The sequence below is a fragment of the Polistes dominula genome, unplaced genomic scaffold (assembly GCF_049000335.1).
Source record: "Polistes dominula isolate Pdom_NZ unplaced genomic scaffold, Pdom_raw_medaka contig_23, whole genome shotgun sequence".
In the NCBI taxonomy this organism is placed as follows: Eukaryota; Metazoa; Arthropoda; class Insecta; order Hymenoptera; family Vespidae; genus Polistes; species Polistes dominula.
In genome coordinates, this window is record NW_028300963.1 from 538,267 (window position 1) to 555,029 (window position 16,763).

General features: G+C 36.1%; 1 protein-coding gene across 1 annotated transcript in view; it reads left to right on the plus strand.

Moving 5' to 3' along the window:
- Positions 1-16,763, plus strand: part of dpy (fibrillin-like protein dumpy) — an 87,997-nt gene that overhangs the window by 33,581 nt on the left and 37,653 nt on the right. Inside the window, 34 exon segments of the mRNA XM_015327207.2 lie at positions 64-1,029; positions 1,122-1,451; positions 1,536-1,838; positions 1,921-2,250; positions 2,345-2,656; positions 2,742-3,050; positions 3,128-3,445; positions 3,522-4,145; positions 4,225-4,542; positions 4,628-4,939; positions 5,027-5,332; positions 5,417-5,734; positions 7,521-7,844; positions 8,145-8,456; positions 8,558-8,893; positions 8,984-9,286; positions 9,378-9,683; positions 9,778-10,095; positions 10,189-10,500; positions 10,592-10,906; positions 10,985-11,314; positions 11,407-11,709; positions 11,793-12,098; positions 12,272-12,589; positions 12,662-12,988; positions 13,092-13,400; positions 13,542-13,871; positions 13,957-14,262; positions 14,369-14,671; positions 14,763-15,083; positions 15,168-15,491; positions 15,588-15,896; positions 15,982-16,302; positions 16,382-16,696. Of these exon segments, the coding sequence (XP_015182693.2) occupies positions 64-1,029; positions 1,122-1,451; positions 1,536-1,838; positions 1,921-2,250; positions 2,345-2,656; positions 2,742-3,050; positions 3,128-3,445; positions 3,522-4,145; positions 4,225-4,542; positions 4,628-4,939; positions 5,027-5,332; positions 5,417-5,734; positions 7,521-7,844; positions 8,145-8,456; positions 8,558-8,893; positions 8,984-9,286; positions 9,378-9,683; positions 9,778-10,095; positions 10,189-10,500; positions 10,592-10,906; positions 10,985-11,314; positions 11,407-11,709; positions 11,793-12,098; positions 12,272-12,589; positions 12,662-12,988; positions 13,092-13,400; positions 13,542-13,871; positions 13,957-14,262; positions 14,369-14,671; positions 14,763-15,083; positions 15,168-15,491; positions 15,588-15,896; positions 15,982-16,302; positions 16,382-16,696 (11,694 nt within the window).

Genomic DNA, 16,763 nt, shown 5'->3' on the forward strand with positions numbered 1-16,763 from the left:
ATATTTAAGAAATGATAGGAATCAAATATTCCTCTCTACCAAACTTTATTTTTATAATTGCAGAACCAATTACTACCGAACAACCTCGTACACCTTGTAATCCATCACCTTGCGGTGCAAATGCAATATGCAATGAAAGAAATGGAGCAGGATCCTGTACATGTTTAGCTGAATATATTGGCGATCCATATATTGGTTGCAGACCTGAATGTGTAACAAACAATGACTGCGATCGTAGCAAGGCTTGTTTAAATAATAAATGCGTGAATCCTTGTTTGAATACTTGCGGTGAAGAAGCTACTTGTAGAGTTGTCAATCATGCACCAGCATGTTCTTGTATATCTGGATTTACCGGAGATCCATTCAGTCGTTGTACACCAATAGAAACAACATCTCAATTGATACCAACAAATCCTTGCGATCCATCACCTTGTGGTCCAAATAGTAATTGCAGAATTCACAATGGTCACGCAGTATGTTTATGTCAACCAGGATTTATTGGAATACCTCCTTCGTGTCGTCCAGAATGCAGTGTCAGTTCTGAATGTTCGCAAAACAAAGCATGCATCGATAATAAATGTACGGATCCTTGTCCAGGAACGTGTGGACAAAATACCAAATGTTTCACCGTAAATCATAATCCTATTTGTACCTGTGCAACTGGATATACGGGTGATCCATTCTCTGGTTGTTTACTCATTGACGTACAAACACCGCCGACTATAGAAAATCCATGCGATCCGAATCCATGTGGACCGAATTCTCAATGCAGAGTTATAGGATCACAACCGGCATGTTCATGTTTGTTGAATTATATTGGACGTCCACCAAATTGCAGACCAGAGTGTACAGATAATTCTGAATGTTATAAAACTGCGGCTTGCATAAATCAGAGATGTAGTAATCCTTGTCCTGGAGCATGCAGTGAACAAGCAATATGTAATGTTCAAAATCACGTTGCAATTTGTACTTGTCCTGACGGTTACGAAGGTGATCCAAGCTTAGGTTGCATACTGTCTTCTGCTCCGAGTAAGTATTATAATTAATAAGTCAATTATTATATATATATATATATATAACGTTTGTAATATATTTCTTAATGTGGTTAATAATTTATATAGCAACTGGAAAAACTATAACAAATCCTTGTGTGCCAAATCCATGCGGACCAAATGCACAATGTCGAGAACGAAATGGTGCGGGAGCATGCATTTGTCCATCCGATCTAATTGGCGATCCATACGACAACGTGAAAGGATGTCACAAGGAATGTGAATCAAATACTGATTGTGCACCACACCTGGCATGCATTGGATTTAAATGTTCTGATCCATGTCCCAATACGTGTGGTGTTTTGTCTGTATGCAATGTTCAATCACATGTTCCAGTTTGTACTTGTCCACCTGGATACACAGGAGATCCATATTCAGCTTGTGAAATAGAACAAATACGTAAGTATACGTGTAATTATATTTGTAAGATTCATTAACCGAAGTATTTAGATATGCAATAATGTTGTTTAATTTTTTTTCTAGGTCCTCCACCGTTAGATCCATGCTCTCCATCACCTTGCGGACCCAATAGCAAATGTCGGGAAATTAATGGTCAAGCTGTTTGCACGTGTCTACCAGATTACAAGGGTATACCACCATCATGCAGACCAGAATGTGTTGTTAATGCAGAATGTCCTCAACATCTTGCATGTATTAACAATAAGTGTTCGGATCCTTGCCCCAATAGTTGTGGATTGAAAGCACATTGTACCACGAAAAATCATAATCCAATATGTATTTGTCCTGTTGGTTTCACCGGTGATCCATTTACCCTGTGCTCTTTTGGTAAGTAACAAAATTGATATTTTATATTTTAAGATGATCATTATTTAACATATTTAATATATTATTTGTTTATATATTTCAGATGAAACAACTAAACAAGTTACGGAACGTCCACCATCCTGTAATCCATCTCCATGCGGTCCAAATTCACTTTGTCAAATAATATCTGGAAGTCCAGCGTGTTCCTGTCTACCAAATTACATTGGCGTACCTCCGGAATGTCGTCCAGAATGTATACTAAGTTCCGAATGTAAGAGTAATCTTGCATGTCTCAATCAAAAGTGTCAAGATCCGTGTCCAGGATCCTGCGGTGTCAATGCACAGTGTCATATACTTAATCATATACCAGTATGCACATGCATTGAAGGTTTTACTGGTGATCCTTTCACTCAATGCACGACTATACCACCAAGTATGCATTTTATTAGTTTAATATAAATCTTTCATATATATTTTATATCATTATTATTTATATTTACGAATAATATTTTTTGTTATATTTTCAGCAACCGAAAAACCACAAACGGGATTCCTTTGTAACAATTTACCATGCGGATTAAATGCCATTTGCAGAGATGGTGAATGCGAATGTTTACCAGGATACGGTGGTAATCCTTACGAAGCTTGCAGACCAGAATGTATTCTCAATTCAGAATGTCCACGTGATAAGACCTGCATCAGAAACAAATGCATTGATCCTTGTCCTGGAACATGTGGCCAAAACGCTGAGTGCGATGTTGTAAATCATATACCTGTTTGTTCTTGCGTTACCGGTTACATTGGTGATCCATTTGTGAACTGTCGCTTGCAGCCACAAAGTATGTTACAAATATTTACCAATACTTATCTCATTTATTTATATTATCAACAATTTGTATAAAATATATAATTTATAAATTTCAGTGCCGGTATCTAAAACGAATCCATGCAATCCATCACCATGTGGACCAAATAGTCAGTGTCGAAATATCGAAGATCACGCTGTTTGTTCATGTTTGGAAGGCTATCTTGGTTCCCCACCATCATGTAGACCAGAATGTTTAATAAGTTCGGAATGTCCACCGACACGTGCTTGTGTAAATAAAAAGTGTACAGATCCATGCTTAGGATCTTGCGGTTTGAACGCTAGGTGTGAAGTTATCAATCATTCACCGATTTGTAGTTGTCTACCTGGACAAACGGGAGATCCATTTAAGAGCTGTTTCGTTCAATGTAAGTATAATAATTAATATCAACATATTACTTTAACAAACTGTCTTAACTGATGACATTTTGTTATTGTTTTATAGACCTAGAACCTAAGGATAATGGAGATCCTTGTAATCCTTCACCATGTGGTCCAAACGCACAGTGTCAAATTGTTAATGAAAATCCATCATGTTCCTGTTTACCATCTTACATTGGCACGCCGCCGTCGTGTCGTCCAGAATGTTTAATTAATCCAGATTGTCCAACGAATAAAGCATGCGTAAATGCTAAATGCAAAGATCCATGCCCAGGATCGTGCGGTGAGAATGCAGAATGTATTGTAATAAATCATGCAGTTACTTGTTCGTGTACAACTGGTTATTCAGGCAATCCATTTGTACAATGCGTCCTTCGTAAAGGTAAAAATCAATATATTTTATGTTCTTTATTGAAACAATATTTTACAGTGAAATATCTTATTAATTAATATTACAGAGGAAGAAATAAATCCATGTGTACCATCACCATGCGGATCTAATGCAATTTGTCAACAACGTGAAAACACCGGTGCATGTATTTGCATAGAAGATTATCATGGTAATCCATACGAGGGTTGTCAACCTGAATGTATTCTCAGTTCAGATTGTCCAACAAATAAGGCATGCATACGTAACAAATGCAAAGATCCTTGTCCTGGTATATGTGGAATTCAAGCACAATGTTCGGTCATCAATCACATTCCAACATGTACATGCGTACCTGGATATGTCGGAGACCCATTTGCAACTTGTGTACTTCAATCCGAAACAATGCCAACAACTATCGATCCATGTTCTCCTTCACCATGTGGACCTAATAGTTTGTGTCGTGTAATTAACGACCAGGCTGTATGTTCGTGTCAGACTTCTTTCGTTGGAACACCTCCAAATTGCAAACCAGAATGTGTTGTTAATTCTGAATGTCCATTGAATCGTGCATGTTACAAATATAAGTGTACAGATCCATGTCCAGGAACATGTGGAATAGGCGCCAATTGCAGAGTTATCAATCATAATCCTCTGTGTAGTTGTTCTCATGGAATGACTGGAGATCCATTTTCAAGATGTTATACTATTACAAGTAAGCAAAAGATTTTCACAACGATAGTTTCACTATAAATATTTTGTTCAATGATATTAATTATTATATTATTTAACAGTGGATATACCGACACCCATTGGCAATCCATGTATACCAAATCCATGTGGCTTATATTCCGAATGTAAAATAGTTGATGATCGAGCAGCATGTTCTTGTCAAAATAATTATATTGGACAGCCACCCAACTGCCGTCCAGAATGTGTCGTAAATACTGATTGTCCATCGAACCAAGCATGTATCTCTGAGAAATGTAGAGACCCATGCGTTGGATCTTGCGGGCAAAATGCGGATTGTCGGGTTCAAACTCATATTCCTACTTGTTTATGTCAATCAGGTTATACCGGAGATCCTTTCACATTATGCTCGCCGATTACAGGTATAATATTAATGATATTGGATTTATAACAATATAATTTTCAATGTAATTCTAATCGTGTTAATTCAAATGCTAATTATTTCAGTACAACCAAACATACCTGAAGATTTATGCAATCCATCACCTTGCGGACCTAACGCTGAATGTGACGCTGGCGAGTGTACCTGTTTTGCCAATCATTTTGGAGATCCATACGTTTATTGTCGACCAGAATGCACCATGAATTCCGATTGTCCTCGTGTGAAAACTTGTATAAATCAACGTTGCGTTGATCCATGTCCAGGAACATGCGGTACAAATGCTCAATGTAACGTTGTCAATCATATTCCAATGTGCAGTTGTTCAGCTGGAAATACTGGGGATCCGTTTAGTTTCTGTCGACCATATTTGCCAGATGGTATGCATCAGAAATTATAATAAAATATGAAATAAAGATAAAGTGTAATATCATAAATTAATATTCAATATTTTAATCTCTTTACAGAAATGGGAAAACAAACTTGTTCGCCATCACCTTGTGGACCTAACAGCATTTGTAAAATCGTCAACGATCATGCAGTTTGTTCTTGTCAGCCAAGTTTTATTGGTAGTCCACCTTCTTGTCGACCCGAATGCGTCGTTAGTTCTGAGTGTCCTCTAACCCAAGCGTGTCTGAATGGAAAATGTGAAGATCCATGCCCAGGAACATGCGGACAAAATACAAAATGTCAAGTTGTCAATCATAATCCTATTTGCAGTTGCTCGGAAGGAAATACCGGTGATCCATTTAGCAGATGTTATCCTTTACCAAGTAAGTTTTTATTAATATTGTTCTTTACTTGCTTTAATCTATTATAAATAGATAATTAATCATTTATTTGTTTATTTTTTACAGGCGTATCAGCACGACCTACGAATCCTTGCATGCCATCACCTTGCGGACCGAATGCTGAATGCCACGTACGAGGTGAAAGTCCAGCTTGTTCCTGCATGCAGAATTACATCGGTATACCACCAAATTGTAGACCAGAGTGTACCATCAATCCAGAATGTCCAGCTCATTTAGCGTGCATACAACAAAAGTGTCGTGATCCGTGTGTTGGTTTGTGTGGTGTAAATGCTCAGTGTTCTGTGGTTAATCATCACGCGGTTTGTACGTGTCTAGCTGGTTTCTCTGGAAATGCATTCAGCGTTTGTGAACCTGCTCTCAAGGGTGAGTACAATTATTATATTTTTATAACGCTTGCATTATTGTTTGACGAAGAAGTAGATTTGGTAAAATATTATTTTCACTAATGAAACGTAATGAGAAAAATATTAGAAAATTGAAGATTTATATATTGTACAATTATTGAAATATTTTTGAATTGAAAACTTGTTTAGAATGGGGATGATTTAAAAACGGTCAAATAGACAAACAAAATAAAGAAACTCGATGAATGAGATAGAATATAGTATACAGTTTTTCCTATTCTATATGTGTGTATTTGTGTGCAATTGCATACTAAAAAGAGTATTAATTACAAAATTAAAGTTAAATTTTTATCATAATTTATAAAAACATTACGCCTGTAGGAATGCAACCCACCAGACACACTTGAAAATGTTGCTTGCGAGCGTCATCTGTTGGGACGGAATTTTTTTTCAGTCCAAACTGTTCATACACGTATGTATTACGGGTTGCCTATCTTTCGGGCAGAAAAAAATTCCGTCCTAACGGATGGTGTTCGTAAGCAACATTCTCAAGTGTGTTTGGAGGATTGCATCTATACTGGCGCAAATTTTTATAATTATTAAATAAATAATTACAAAAAAACTAAAAATAATATTATATGATGAATTATCCTCCTCCTGATATTAAGCACTTGTCTCATTCTCTTGAAAATTGCTTTTTTGAACGTTTTACTTCTTTTTTTATTTATTTATTATTTATTCTTGAACAGTATTAGAAATATTTTATATATTTCTATAATTATATTTTTTAATATTTTACCAATTTCTACACTTCAACACAGGTAAGTGCTTCGCTTCTGTACGCAAGAAAAATTTGCAATGAATAATTGTGATGATAAAGAAGTTTTCGAAAATCTTCGAAAAAAGATGATGATTTTTTCCAAATGCCATATTAATAATAATAATAATAGCGATGACATATTAATATAACCGTGGCATTCATTTAAGTTAAGCTTTTACTGCACAAATCATAAAATTGAAATGGTTGTGCGATTCCCATAAGTCCTTGCGATTAATCAACCAATATATAATATTTCGCACGTTTTATTTATTCAATTGCAATTTACGCAATATTTCTTTTCAATAAGAACAAATGCGAAATATGATATGACGAATAATGGTGGCGGGGCCTAGAAACATTAGGCTCTTAGATGCACTCATCCCTCATGAAACCCCCATAACAAAGAATGACATGCCCATAAGCGTTTTTCCCATAACCCAAAGATCAACACCGCCCTCATTGACAACCTCTGATAGAGCGTACTGATAAAAAACCACGTATATTTTTAAGATACTCATCGAATGCACTTTCCCCTTAACATAACAACGTAACCCTGAAATAACTATGAAAACACCCTATAGAAAAAGTCGACCAAGAAAAAACTGATCAAATAAGTATGAATGTGTTTCTAGAATTGAAATTAATCTGGAACCCACGCTTGATGTATTAACCACAAGCGATAAGATTAAAAAGCTTACTAAACAAAAATATTCAACAGCAAAATAATCGATCACTGACCCTACCACACGAAGCTACCCAACGAAATATTTATAATTAGAATTAATGTTTTGCTTCTTCAACATTTGCCAATAGCTAAGAAAAATGCACAGCTGAATATAATAAACAAAAACAAAAAATCCAACACGTTATAAAACAACCACCAACGCCTTCTCCGTTCAACGCCATTTTGCACAAGCGCTTCAAACATGTGTTCATGTCGTTGCATGTTTTATTTAAATTGACGTAAAGTTTCTCTTTCCCATAGACACCCCGTTAGATATCAGGAAACCATGTGAGCCTTCCCCATGTGGCGCTAATGCGATCTGTCGTGAGAATAACGGCGCCGGCTCATGTTCCTGTATACCGGACTACTTAGGTGACCCTTACCAAGGATGTAGACCCGAATGTACTCAAAATTCCGATTGTCCTTCTACAATGGCCTGTATGACCCTGAAATGCAGAGACCCGTGCCCAGGAACCTGTGGATCAAATGCCAAATGCTACCCTATTAATCATCTGCCCACTTGTACCTGTAATCCAGGATATACCGGAGACCCATTCAGGCACTGTACCTTAGAAATCACAACCCGTAAGCAATATTTCCTATGTAGTTCTATAAAAAGACAATTTACAGCCGTACACAAAACATTTTGCTTCAATATACTTTACTTCACATTAGAAGTAAAAAAAGGAAGCACTATATTATCGCAGTTATATTTATGTTTCTTACACTTTATAGTTTGAATTAACTAATTTTTCTTTTAGATTATTTCAATCCACTTGTTATTAAAAAAAAAAGTGTAAGAAGCATTGTCAAGAGAAATAAGTCACATTTCGATTAAGTGATTTCATTTATAATTGATGATGATTTACTATGTTTTCCATACAGCAAGCCTATCAGAATCAAATCCATGCAGTCCATCACCTTGTGGATCAAACAGCAAATGCAGAAATATAAATGATCATGCTGTGTGTACTTGTCTCCCAAATTATATTGGTACCCCACCAAACTGTCGCCCAGAATGTACCGTTAACAGTGAATGTTCGAAGGAATTAGCATGCATTAATCAAAAATGTGCATCACCTTGCATAGATACTTGTGGAATTAATACTCAATGCAGAGTTATCAATCATAGTCCCATTTGTAGTTGCAATTCTGGTTATACTGGAGATCCATTCACCAAATGTTTCCCTGCTCCATGTAAGAGAAACAATGTCGGGTGACATGAACATTTTTACATTAATTAGTTACATTTATAAAACGATTACTATAATATCGATATTTTGTCGCTAAAATTTCAGTCGAAATTCCACGAGATGAAATAATACCAAAAGAACCATGCATACCATCTCCTTGTGGGATGTATGCGGAATGCAGAAATATCGGTGGTACGGCATCCTGTTCGTGTTTACCAAATTACATTGGATCCCCACCCAATTGTAGACCGGAATGTCGTGTCAATTATGATTGTCCTAAAAATCTTGCTTGCATTCAAGAAAAATGCAAAGATCCTTGTTCAGGATCTTGCGGTATTACTTCTCTTTGTAACGTTTACAATCACATAGCAATGTGTCTCTGTCCTGAAGGATTTACCGGAGATCCTTTCAATAATTGTTATCCTAGTCCAACAATAACAAGTAAGATTCAAATTAAAAAATATACATAGCAATATTTGGATCGATTTTAGGTTCAAATCCTAAGTGAAAAAACGTATTACACATTTACAGCAGAACCCAGTATCACTGATCTTTGTACAACAACTGTATGTGGACCAAATACCGAATGCAACGATGGTATTTGCAAATGTTTAGCGGAATATCAAGGCGACCCTTACATTGGTTGCCGCCCTGAATGTACATTAAATAACGATTGTCCACAAAATCGTGCTTGCATACGAAACAAATGTGTCGATCCATGTCCAGGAGTTTGTGGTCAAAATGCACAATGTGTTGCATACAATCATATTCCCATGTGTAGTTGTCCATCTAGTATGGTCGGAAATGCTTTCGTGCGTTGTTTTATTCTTGAAGGTATTGTACTTCGAATTATCTTCAAACTAACTGAAATTCACGTAAACACTTTTTTACAATTAATATAAATACTTTGACAAATTGAAAATAGATCCAGTTAAGCAGAATCCTTGCGTGCCTTCACCATGCGGTCCCAATAGTGTTTGTCGTGAAATCAGACAACAAGCTGTTTGTTCATGCGTGTCAGGATTTCTTGGTGCACCACCTGCATGCAGACCAGAGTGTACCATTAGTTCTGATTGTCAATTAACGGAAGCTTGCAACAATCAAAAATGTATCAATCCTTGTCTTGGTTCTTGTGGTTTTAAGGCAATCTGTCATGTCGTCAATCACAACCCTCTTTGTAGTTGTCCACCAGAGATGACTGGTGATCCATTTGTACAATGTCTTATAAAACGTAAGACACTTTCACATTACTGAAATAGAAATCAGGCAGATCAATGTATTTCAATTTGAGAATGACGTTAACAATAATCATATTTTTTCTTTAGCACCAGAACCTGTTATACCAGAAAATCCGTGTCAACCATCTCCTTGTGGTGCTAATGCTGTATGCCAAGTGATAAACGATGCCCCATCTTGTGCCTGTTTACCAGAATTTATAGGTTCTCCACCTAATTGTAGACCAGAATGTATCAGTAATAGCGAATGTTCGAGTAATTTAGCATGTATCGGACGAAAATGTAGAGATCCTTGTATCGATTCTTGCGGAATAAATGCAGAATGTCGCGTAGTCAGTCATACGCCAATGTGCGTTTGTTCAGTCGATTATACAGGAGATCCATTTATTCAGTGTACTAAAGATACACGTAAGTTTGTTTCTAATTCGATATTTTTTACAAACTCGTTCTATTATATTTTATTATCAGATAGGAAAAGAATAATCGATGATCATTTTGCAGTAGTTAAACCTGAATTATCACCATGCGAACCATCACCTTGTAGTTACAATGCAATCTGTAAAGAACGAGACGGTGTAGGTTCTTGTTCTTGTCTACCAGATTACATTGGTAATCCTTACGAAGGTTGCCGACCAGAATGTGTAGTTGATACAGATTGTTCACCAAGTCTCACTTGTATACAATCCAAATGTCAGAATCCTTGTCCAGGCACTTGTGGTCAATTTGCCGAATGTCAAGTGATTAATCATCATCCTTCTTGCACTTGTATCTCAGGATACACCGGAAATCCTTTCCATTATTGTATCAAATTCGGTAAATATTTTTTTTTTTTAGTTACTGAATGTTTGTTTGATTAATCATGAATGTATCACGAGATATAGGATCTTTTATTTCAATTTTATAGATCAAGAAATAGAATACAAAGATCCATGCGATCCTTCACCTTGTGGACCAAATAGTCGTTGTCGATCTGTTAATCAGCAAGGAATATGTTCTTGCTTACCGGAATATATTGGTAGCCCTCCAAATTGTCGTCCTCAGTGTGTCATCAATTCAGAATGTCCGGCAAATCGTGCCTGCACTAATCAAAAATGTGTAGATCCTTGTTTGAATACTTGTGGTACTGCAGCTACTTGTAATGTCATCAATCACAGTCCAATTTGTGCTTGTCAGCAAGGTTTTACTGGAGACCCATTCACGAGATGTTTCCCCTTACCACGTAAGAACATATCAATTAAAATCATTGATGATAAATACAGCAGAAACTTTTCTAAAATTATTAAATAATATTTTTTAGAATCTTTGCCATCACCTATACATAATCCTGAGCCATGTTTACCATCACCGTGTGGCCCTTACTCAGAATGTCGCGTTATTAACGGAGGCCCTTCTTGTCAATGTTCACCCACTTATATTGGAAGTCCTCCTAATTGTAGACCAGAATGTACAGTGAATTCAGATTGTTCGAGCAACAAAGCTTGTATTAAACAACGTTGCGTTGATCCTTGCTTAGGTTCTTGTGGAATAGGAACACAATGTACAGTTGTTAATCATATTCCAATGTGTACATGCCTTCAAGACTATACAGGAGATCCATTTTCAAATTGTTATCCATCTCCAGCACCTTGTAAGAATATTAAATATTTGTTCTTTTAATTTCTATAAATACCATATAACAATATGGTTCAACATTATTGCAATGAATAAAACATTTTTCAGTGCCATCACCAGTTAAAGATCCATGTAATCCAATACCTTGCGGACCAAATGCTTTATGCAATGACGGTATATGCACTTGTTTGGAAAATTATCAAGGAGATCCCTATGTCAGTTGCCGACCAGAATGTGTTCTTAATAGTGATTGTCCTACGACCAGTGCATGCGTTCGAAATAAATGCATAGATCCTTGCCCAGGAATCTGTGGACGAAATGCCATCTGCAATACCTTTAATCACATTCCTATTTGCAGTTGTCCATCAAAAATGAGTGGTAATGCATTCATATCGTGTGATTTTGTTAAAGGTATGTCATATAAAAAAAAGATAGATAATTTTAGGATGATTTTTTTTGATATCTTCATTAATTTATACTTTATATTACGTTAGAACCAGCATCATTAAATCCATGTAGCCCATCCCCATGTGGTCCTAATAGTCGATGTAGACCTATGAACGGTCAAGCAGTCTGTTCTTGTGTGCCAGGCTATCTTGGAAGTCCGCCAACATGTAGACCTGAATGTACAGTTAGTTCAGATTGTCCAAGAAATCAAGCATGTAGTAATCAGAAGTGTATTGACCCATGTGCAGGAACCTGTGGTCTTAATGTCAATTGTCAAGTTATTAATCACAATCCTGTTTGTAATTGTCCTCCAGACTATACGGGTGATCCATTTACTAGATGCGAACCAATCAGTAAGGATATTGTACTTTACGTTAAAAATTATAATCGCTTGATTAAAGAGCAGAAGTAACATTTTGTTGAATGATTTTTGCAATTACTAATTAAACGATAAGAACAAAGCCCTTTAATGAAGATGATTAATAAGATGAACAAAATGATCACGTAGTATTTCCTCTTTCATTAGTTACTTCTCCGTTACCACCGGAAGATGAATGCCCATCCTGTCAATGTGGTCCTAATTCTCTTTATCATACGATCAATGGTAAATCTTCGTGTGCTTGTCAACCTGGTTTCATAGGATCACCACCTAATTGTAGACCAGAGTGTGTTAGCAATAGCGAATGTGCTAGCTCTTTGGCTTGTATTAATCGCAAATGTCAAGATCCTTGTCAAGATTTCTGTGGTTCCAATACAGAATGTCGCGTAGTTAGTCATACAGCTATGTGCGCTTGTCAAATAGGATACACCGGTGATCCGTTTACAGAATGCATACAAAAACAACGTAAGAATTGGATCATTTATTTTCTTGCAAAAATCTTCTTTTTCAATCATTTATGTATCATTTTTTCTTTAGCTGATATTCAACCAGAACCATTATCTCCATGTTTACCATCACCATGTGGTTCCAATGCTATATGCAAGGAACAAAATGGTGTAGGATCTTGTACATGTGTAAATAATTATATCGGAAATCCTTACGAAGGTTGTCGTCCAGAATGTACGATCAATTCGGATTGTTCGTCAAATTTAGCTTGTATAAGATCTAAATGTCAAAATCCTTGTCCTGGTACATGCGGTCAAAACGCTGAATGTAGTGTCATTAGTCATTTGCCAAGTTGCACTTGCATATCTGGATTTACGGGTGATCCATTTAATTATTGCCATCCCCAGCCGCCAACTCGTAAGTTCATTCAAATATTGTCATTTGCATTCATGCGATTGTTTCTTTTTTTTTTTTTTTATAAATTTGTCAAATTCTTAACGATTCAATATTTTCTTTTTAGCAATTGTTGTCAAAGAACCATGTAATCCTTCCCCTTGTGGGCCCAATAGTCAATGCCGTGTGATAAACAGTCAAGCAGTTTGTTCATGCCTTCCTGAATATGTTGGTACTCCACCAAGTTGTAGACCAGAATGTGTCATGAGTTCAGAGTGTTCTCTAAATCAAGCATGTAAAAATAAAAAATGTGTGGATCCCTGCATTGGTACTTGTGGCGTTAATACAATTTGTAAAATTGTTAGCCATAGCCCAATTTGTGCTTGTAAGAACGAATTCACTGGTGATCCTTTCACAGTTTGCTTCCCCATGCCAAGTAAGATTATAATTTTTTTTTTTTTTTTTTACATAAATTACATTTATTATTGTAACCAACTGATACACCATAAATGTTAATAGAAAAACCATATATTTTAATATTTTGAATAGATAGCCAATTCATAAGAAATCTTTTCAGAGAATCCAATTGTAACGACACCGATTCAAAACCCATGTGTACCATCCCCATGTGGCCCATATTCGGAATGCCGCGATATTGGAGGTTTCCCATCATGTGCATGCTCTACAAATTACATAGGAAGCCCACCGAATTGTAAACCAGAATGCACGATTAATTCCGAATGTACAAGTGACAGAGCATGCATGCAAGAAAAATGTAGAGATCCTTGTCCCGGTTCGTGTGGATTGGGTGCTATTTGCGATGTGATCAATCATACGCCAGTATGTACCTGTCCCAATGGTTTCACGGGTGATCCTTTTAGTAATTGCCAACCAATGCCGATCCAACGTAAGTGGATATAACGTTTATGGAAAAAACATTGTATTTATTTTAAATCGAGATTGATATAATTTCAATTAATTATTATCTATAGCAATTGAGGACACACAAGTTGATCCTTGCAATCCTACACCTTGTGGAACAAATGCAGAATGTAATAATGGTATATGTACTTGTTTATTGGATTATCAAGGAGACCCATACACTCTCTGTAGACCTGAATGTGTTCTGAATAATGACTGTCCCTTTGATAAATCTTGCATTCGTAATAAATGTACTGATCCTTGTCCTGGTACATGTGGACAGAATGCAATCTGTAATGTGTACAATCACATACCTATGTGTAGTTGTCCAGAAAGAATGTCAGGAAATGCTTTTGTCCTTTGTTCAGTTATGTTAGGTATGTTTTCATCCAAATTTATTATAAATAATAGTTTTTATTTCATTTACTTTCTATAAACAAGTTTTTTTTAAATTAACATTTCAATTATTTTCAACACATATAGATATTGAAAGAGATCCTTGCAAACCATCACCTTGTGGTCCAAACAGTCAATGTCGAGTTATTAATAATCAAGCAGTATGTTCATGCGTTCAAGGATATTTAGGAAGTCCACCATCGTGCAGACCCGAATGTGTTCTCAGTTCAGATTGTCCAAGAAATTTAGCTTGCAGTAATCAGAAATGTATAGATCCTTGTTTAGGTAGTTGTGGCATTAGAACAAAGTGTCAAGTTATCAATCACAATCCAATATGTAGTTGTCTGCCAGGACATACAGGAGATCCATTTTCAAGATGCACTTTAATAAGTATGAGAACTTTAACATCTTCAGACTAAAATATCTTTTTCTAAATATTTCTGATTTGTTTTAATATTTGATATAATTTCTTTCGAAATAGTTGAAGAACCAGTAAAAGTACCAACGAATCCATGTCAATCATCGGTTTGTGGTCCAAATTCTCAATGTCAGGTTGTAAACGATTTACCTTCATGTTCTTGTCTTCCCGAATTTATTGGATCACCGCCGAATTGTAGACCTGAATGTATCAGCAATAGCGAATGTAACAATAATCTTGCTTGCATTAATCAAAAATGCAAAGATCCTTGTCCAGGTTCTTGCGGTACCAACGCAGATTGTCGTGTTGTGAGTCATACACCTATGTGTGTTTGTCACACTGGATATAGTGGTGATCCATTTACTCAGTGTGTCTTCAAAGAACGTAAGATTTTTTGTACATTAAAAAATAATATCCATTTAAGTAGAATTTTTTTTTATATAAATTTTAATATTACTTAATCTGTAGCATCATTGAATGATCGTGTCACATCTTGCATACCGTCACCATGTGGACCAAATACCGTTTGCAAAGAACAAAATGGTGCTGGTTCTTGCACATGTTTATCAGGATATATTGGAAATCCGTACGAAGGTTGTCGTCCAGAATGTGTTCTTAATTCTGATTGTACATCTGATCTCGCATGCGTTAGAACAAAATGTCAGAATCCATGTCCTGGTGCATGTGGACAAAATACGATGTGTAATGTGATTAATCATTTACCCGCGTGTACGTGTATTCTTGGATATACAGGAAACCCGTTCCAATATTGTTCTCCAATTTTGCAAATCGGTAATATAAATCTATCAGTTATTAAACATTTAATAATAACAGTTAACAAAATCAACAATAATTTCAATATTATCACAAATTTTTCTGCATCGATAGATACGGTTAAAAAAGAACCATGCAAACCATCCCCGTGTGGTCCGAACAGTCAGTGTCGTGAAATAAACGATCAAGCAGTTTGTACTTGTTTATTGGGATACTTAGGAAGTCCTCCAGGATGTCGTCCAGAATGTGTCATGAATTCGGAATGTCCATTTAACAGAGCTTGCGTTAATCAAAAATGTATCGATCCTTGCCCAAAACCTTGTGGTACAAATACGAATTGTGCTGCATTAAATCACAGCCCAATTTGTACGTGCAAACAAGGATATACAGGAGATCCTTTCACGAGATGTTTCCTTTTGTCAAGTAAGATACCATTTACAGTTAGATATTTGTTGTTTCTATATTTCTATCGGTATAGAATAATTCTGATTATTATTATTATTTTTAGCACCGTCCATTAATCCACCAAAACCACAGAATCCATGTTTCCCTTCACCTTGTGGACCGTATGCGCAATGTCGCGAAATTGGTACTATACCTTCGTGTTCATGTCTTTCAAATTACATCGGTAGTCCACCAAATTGTAGACCCGAATGTACCATTCATTCTGATTGTGCTAGTGACAAGGCATGCATTAACGAAAAATGTCAGGATCCTTGTCTCGGATCCTGCGGTATTTCAGCCATTTGTACGGTCATCAATCATACACCTTCGTGTTCTTGTCCAAATGATTACACCGGTGATCCATTCAATAATTGTTATTTCAAACGTAAGCTATTTAGTTATGTTTCTAAATTTACAATAGTGTACCAAAAATGGATACTTAGTAACAAGTATTTTAATTGTAGCCGAAGAAAAACCACAATTAGAAGCAGATCCTTGTTCCACAACCCCCTGTGGTCCAAATGCAATTTGTACCAATGGACAATGTAAATGTTTACCTGAATATCAAGGAGATCCATACATTGGTTGTAAACCTGAATGCATACTTAATGCAGATTGTGATGCATCCAAAGCATGCGTACGAAACAAATGCATAGATCCTTGTCCGGGTACTTGTGGTCAAAATGCACAATGTAATATTTACAATCATATGCCTATGTGTAGTTGTCCTTCCGGTATGACAGGAAATGCATTCGTTTCTTGTAACCCTCTAATAACAGGTATATAGAATAATTTATAAAAGGATATTAAACGTATATATTGTTTATTATAATAACATGACCATAT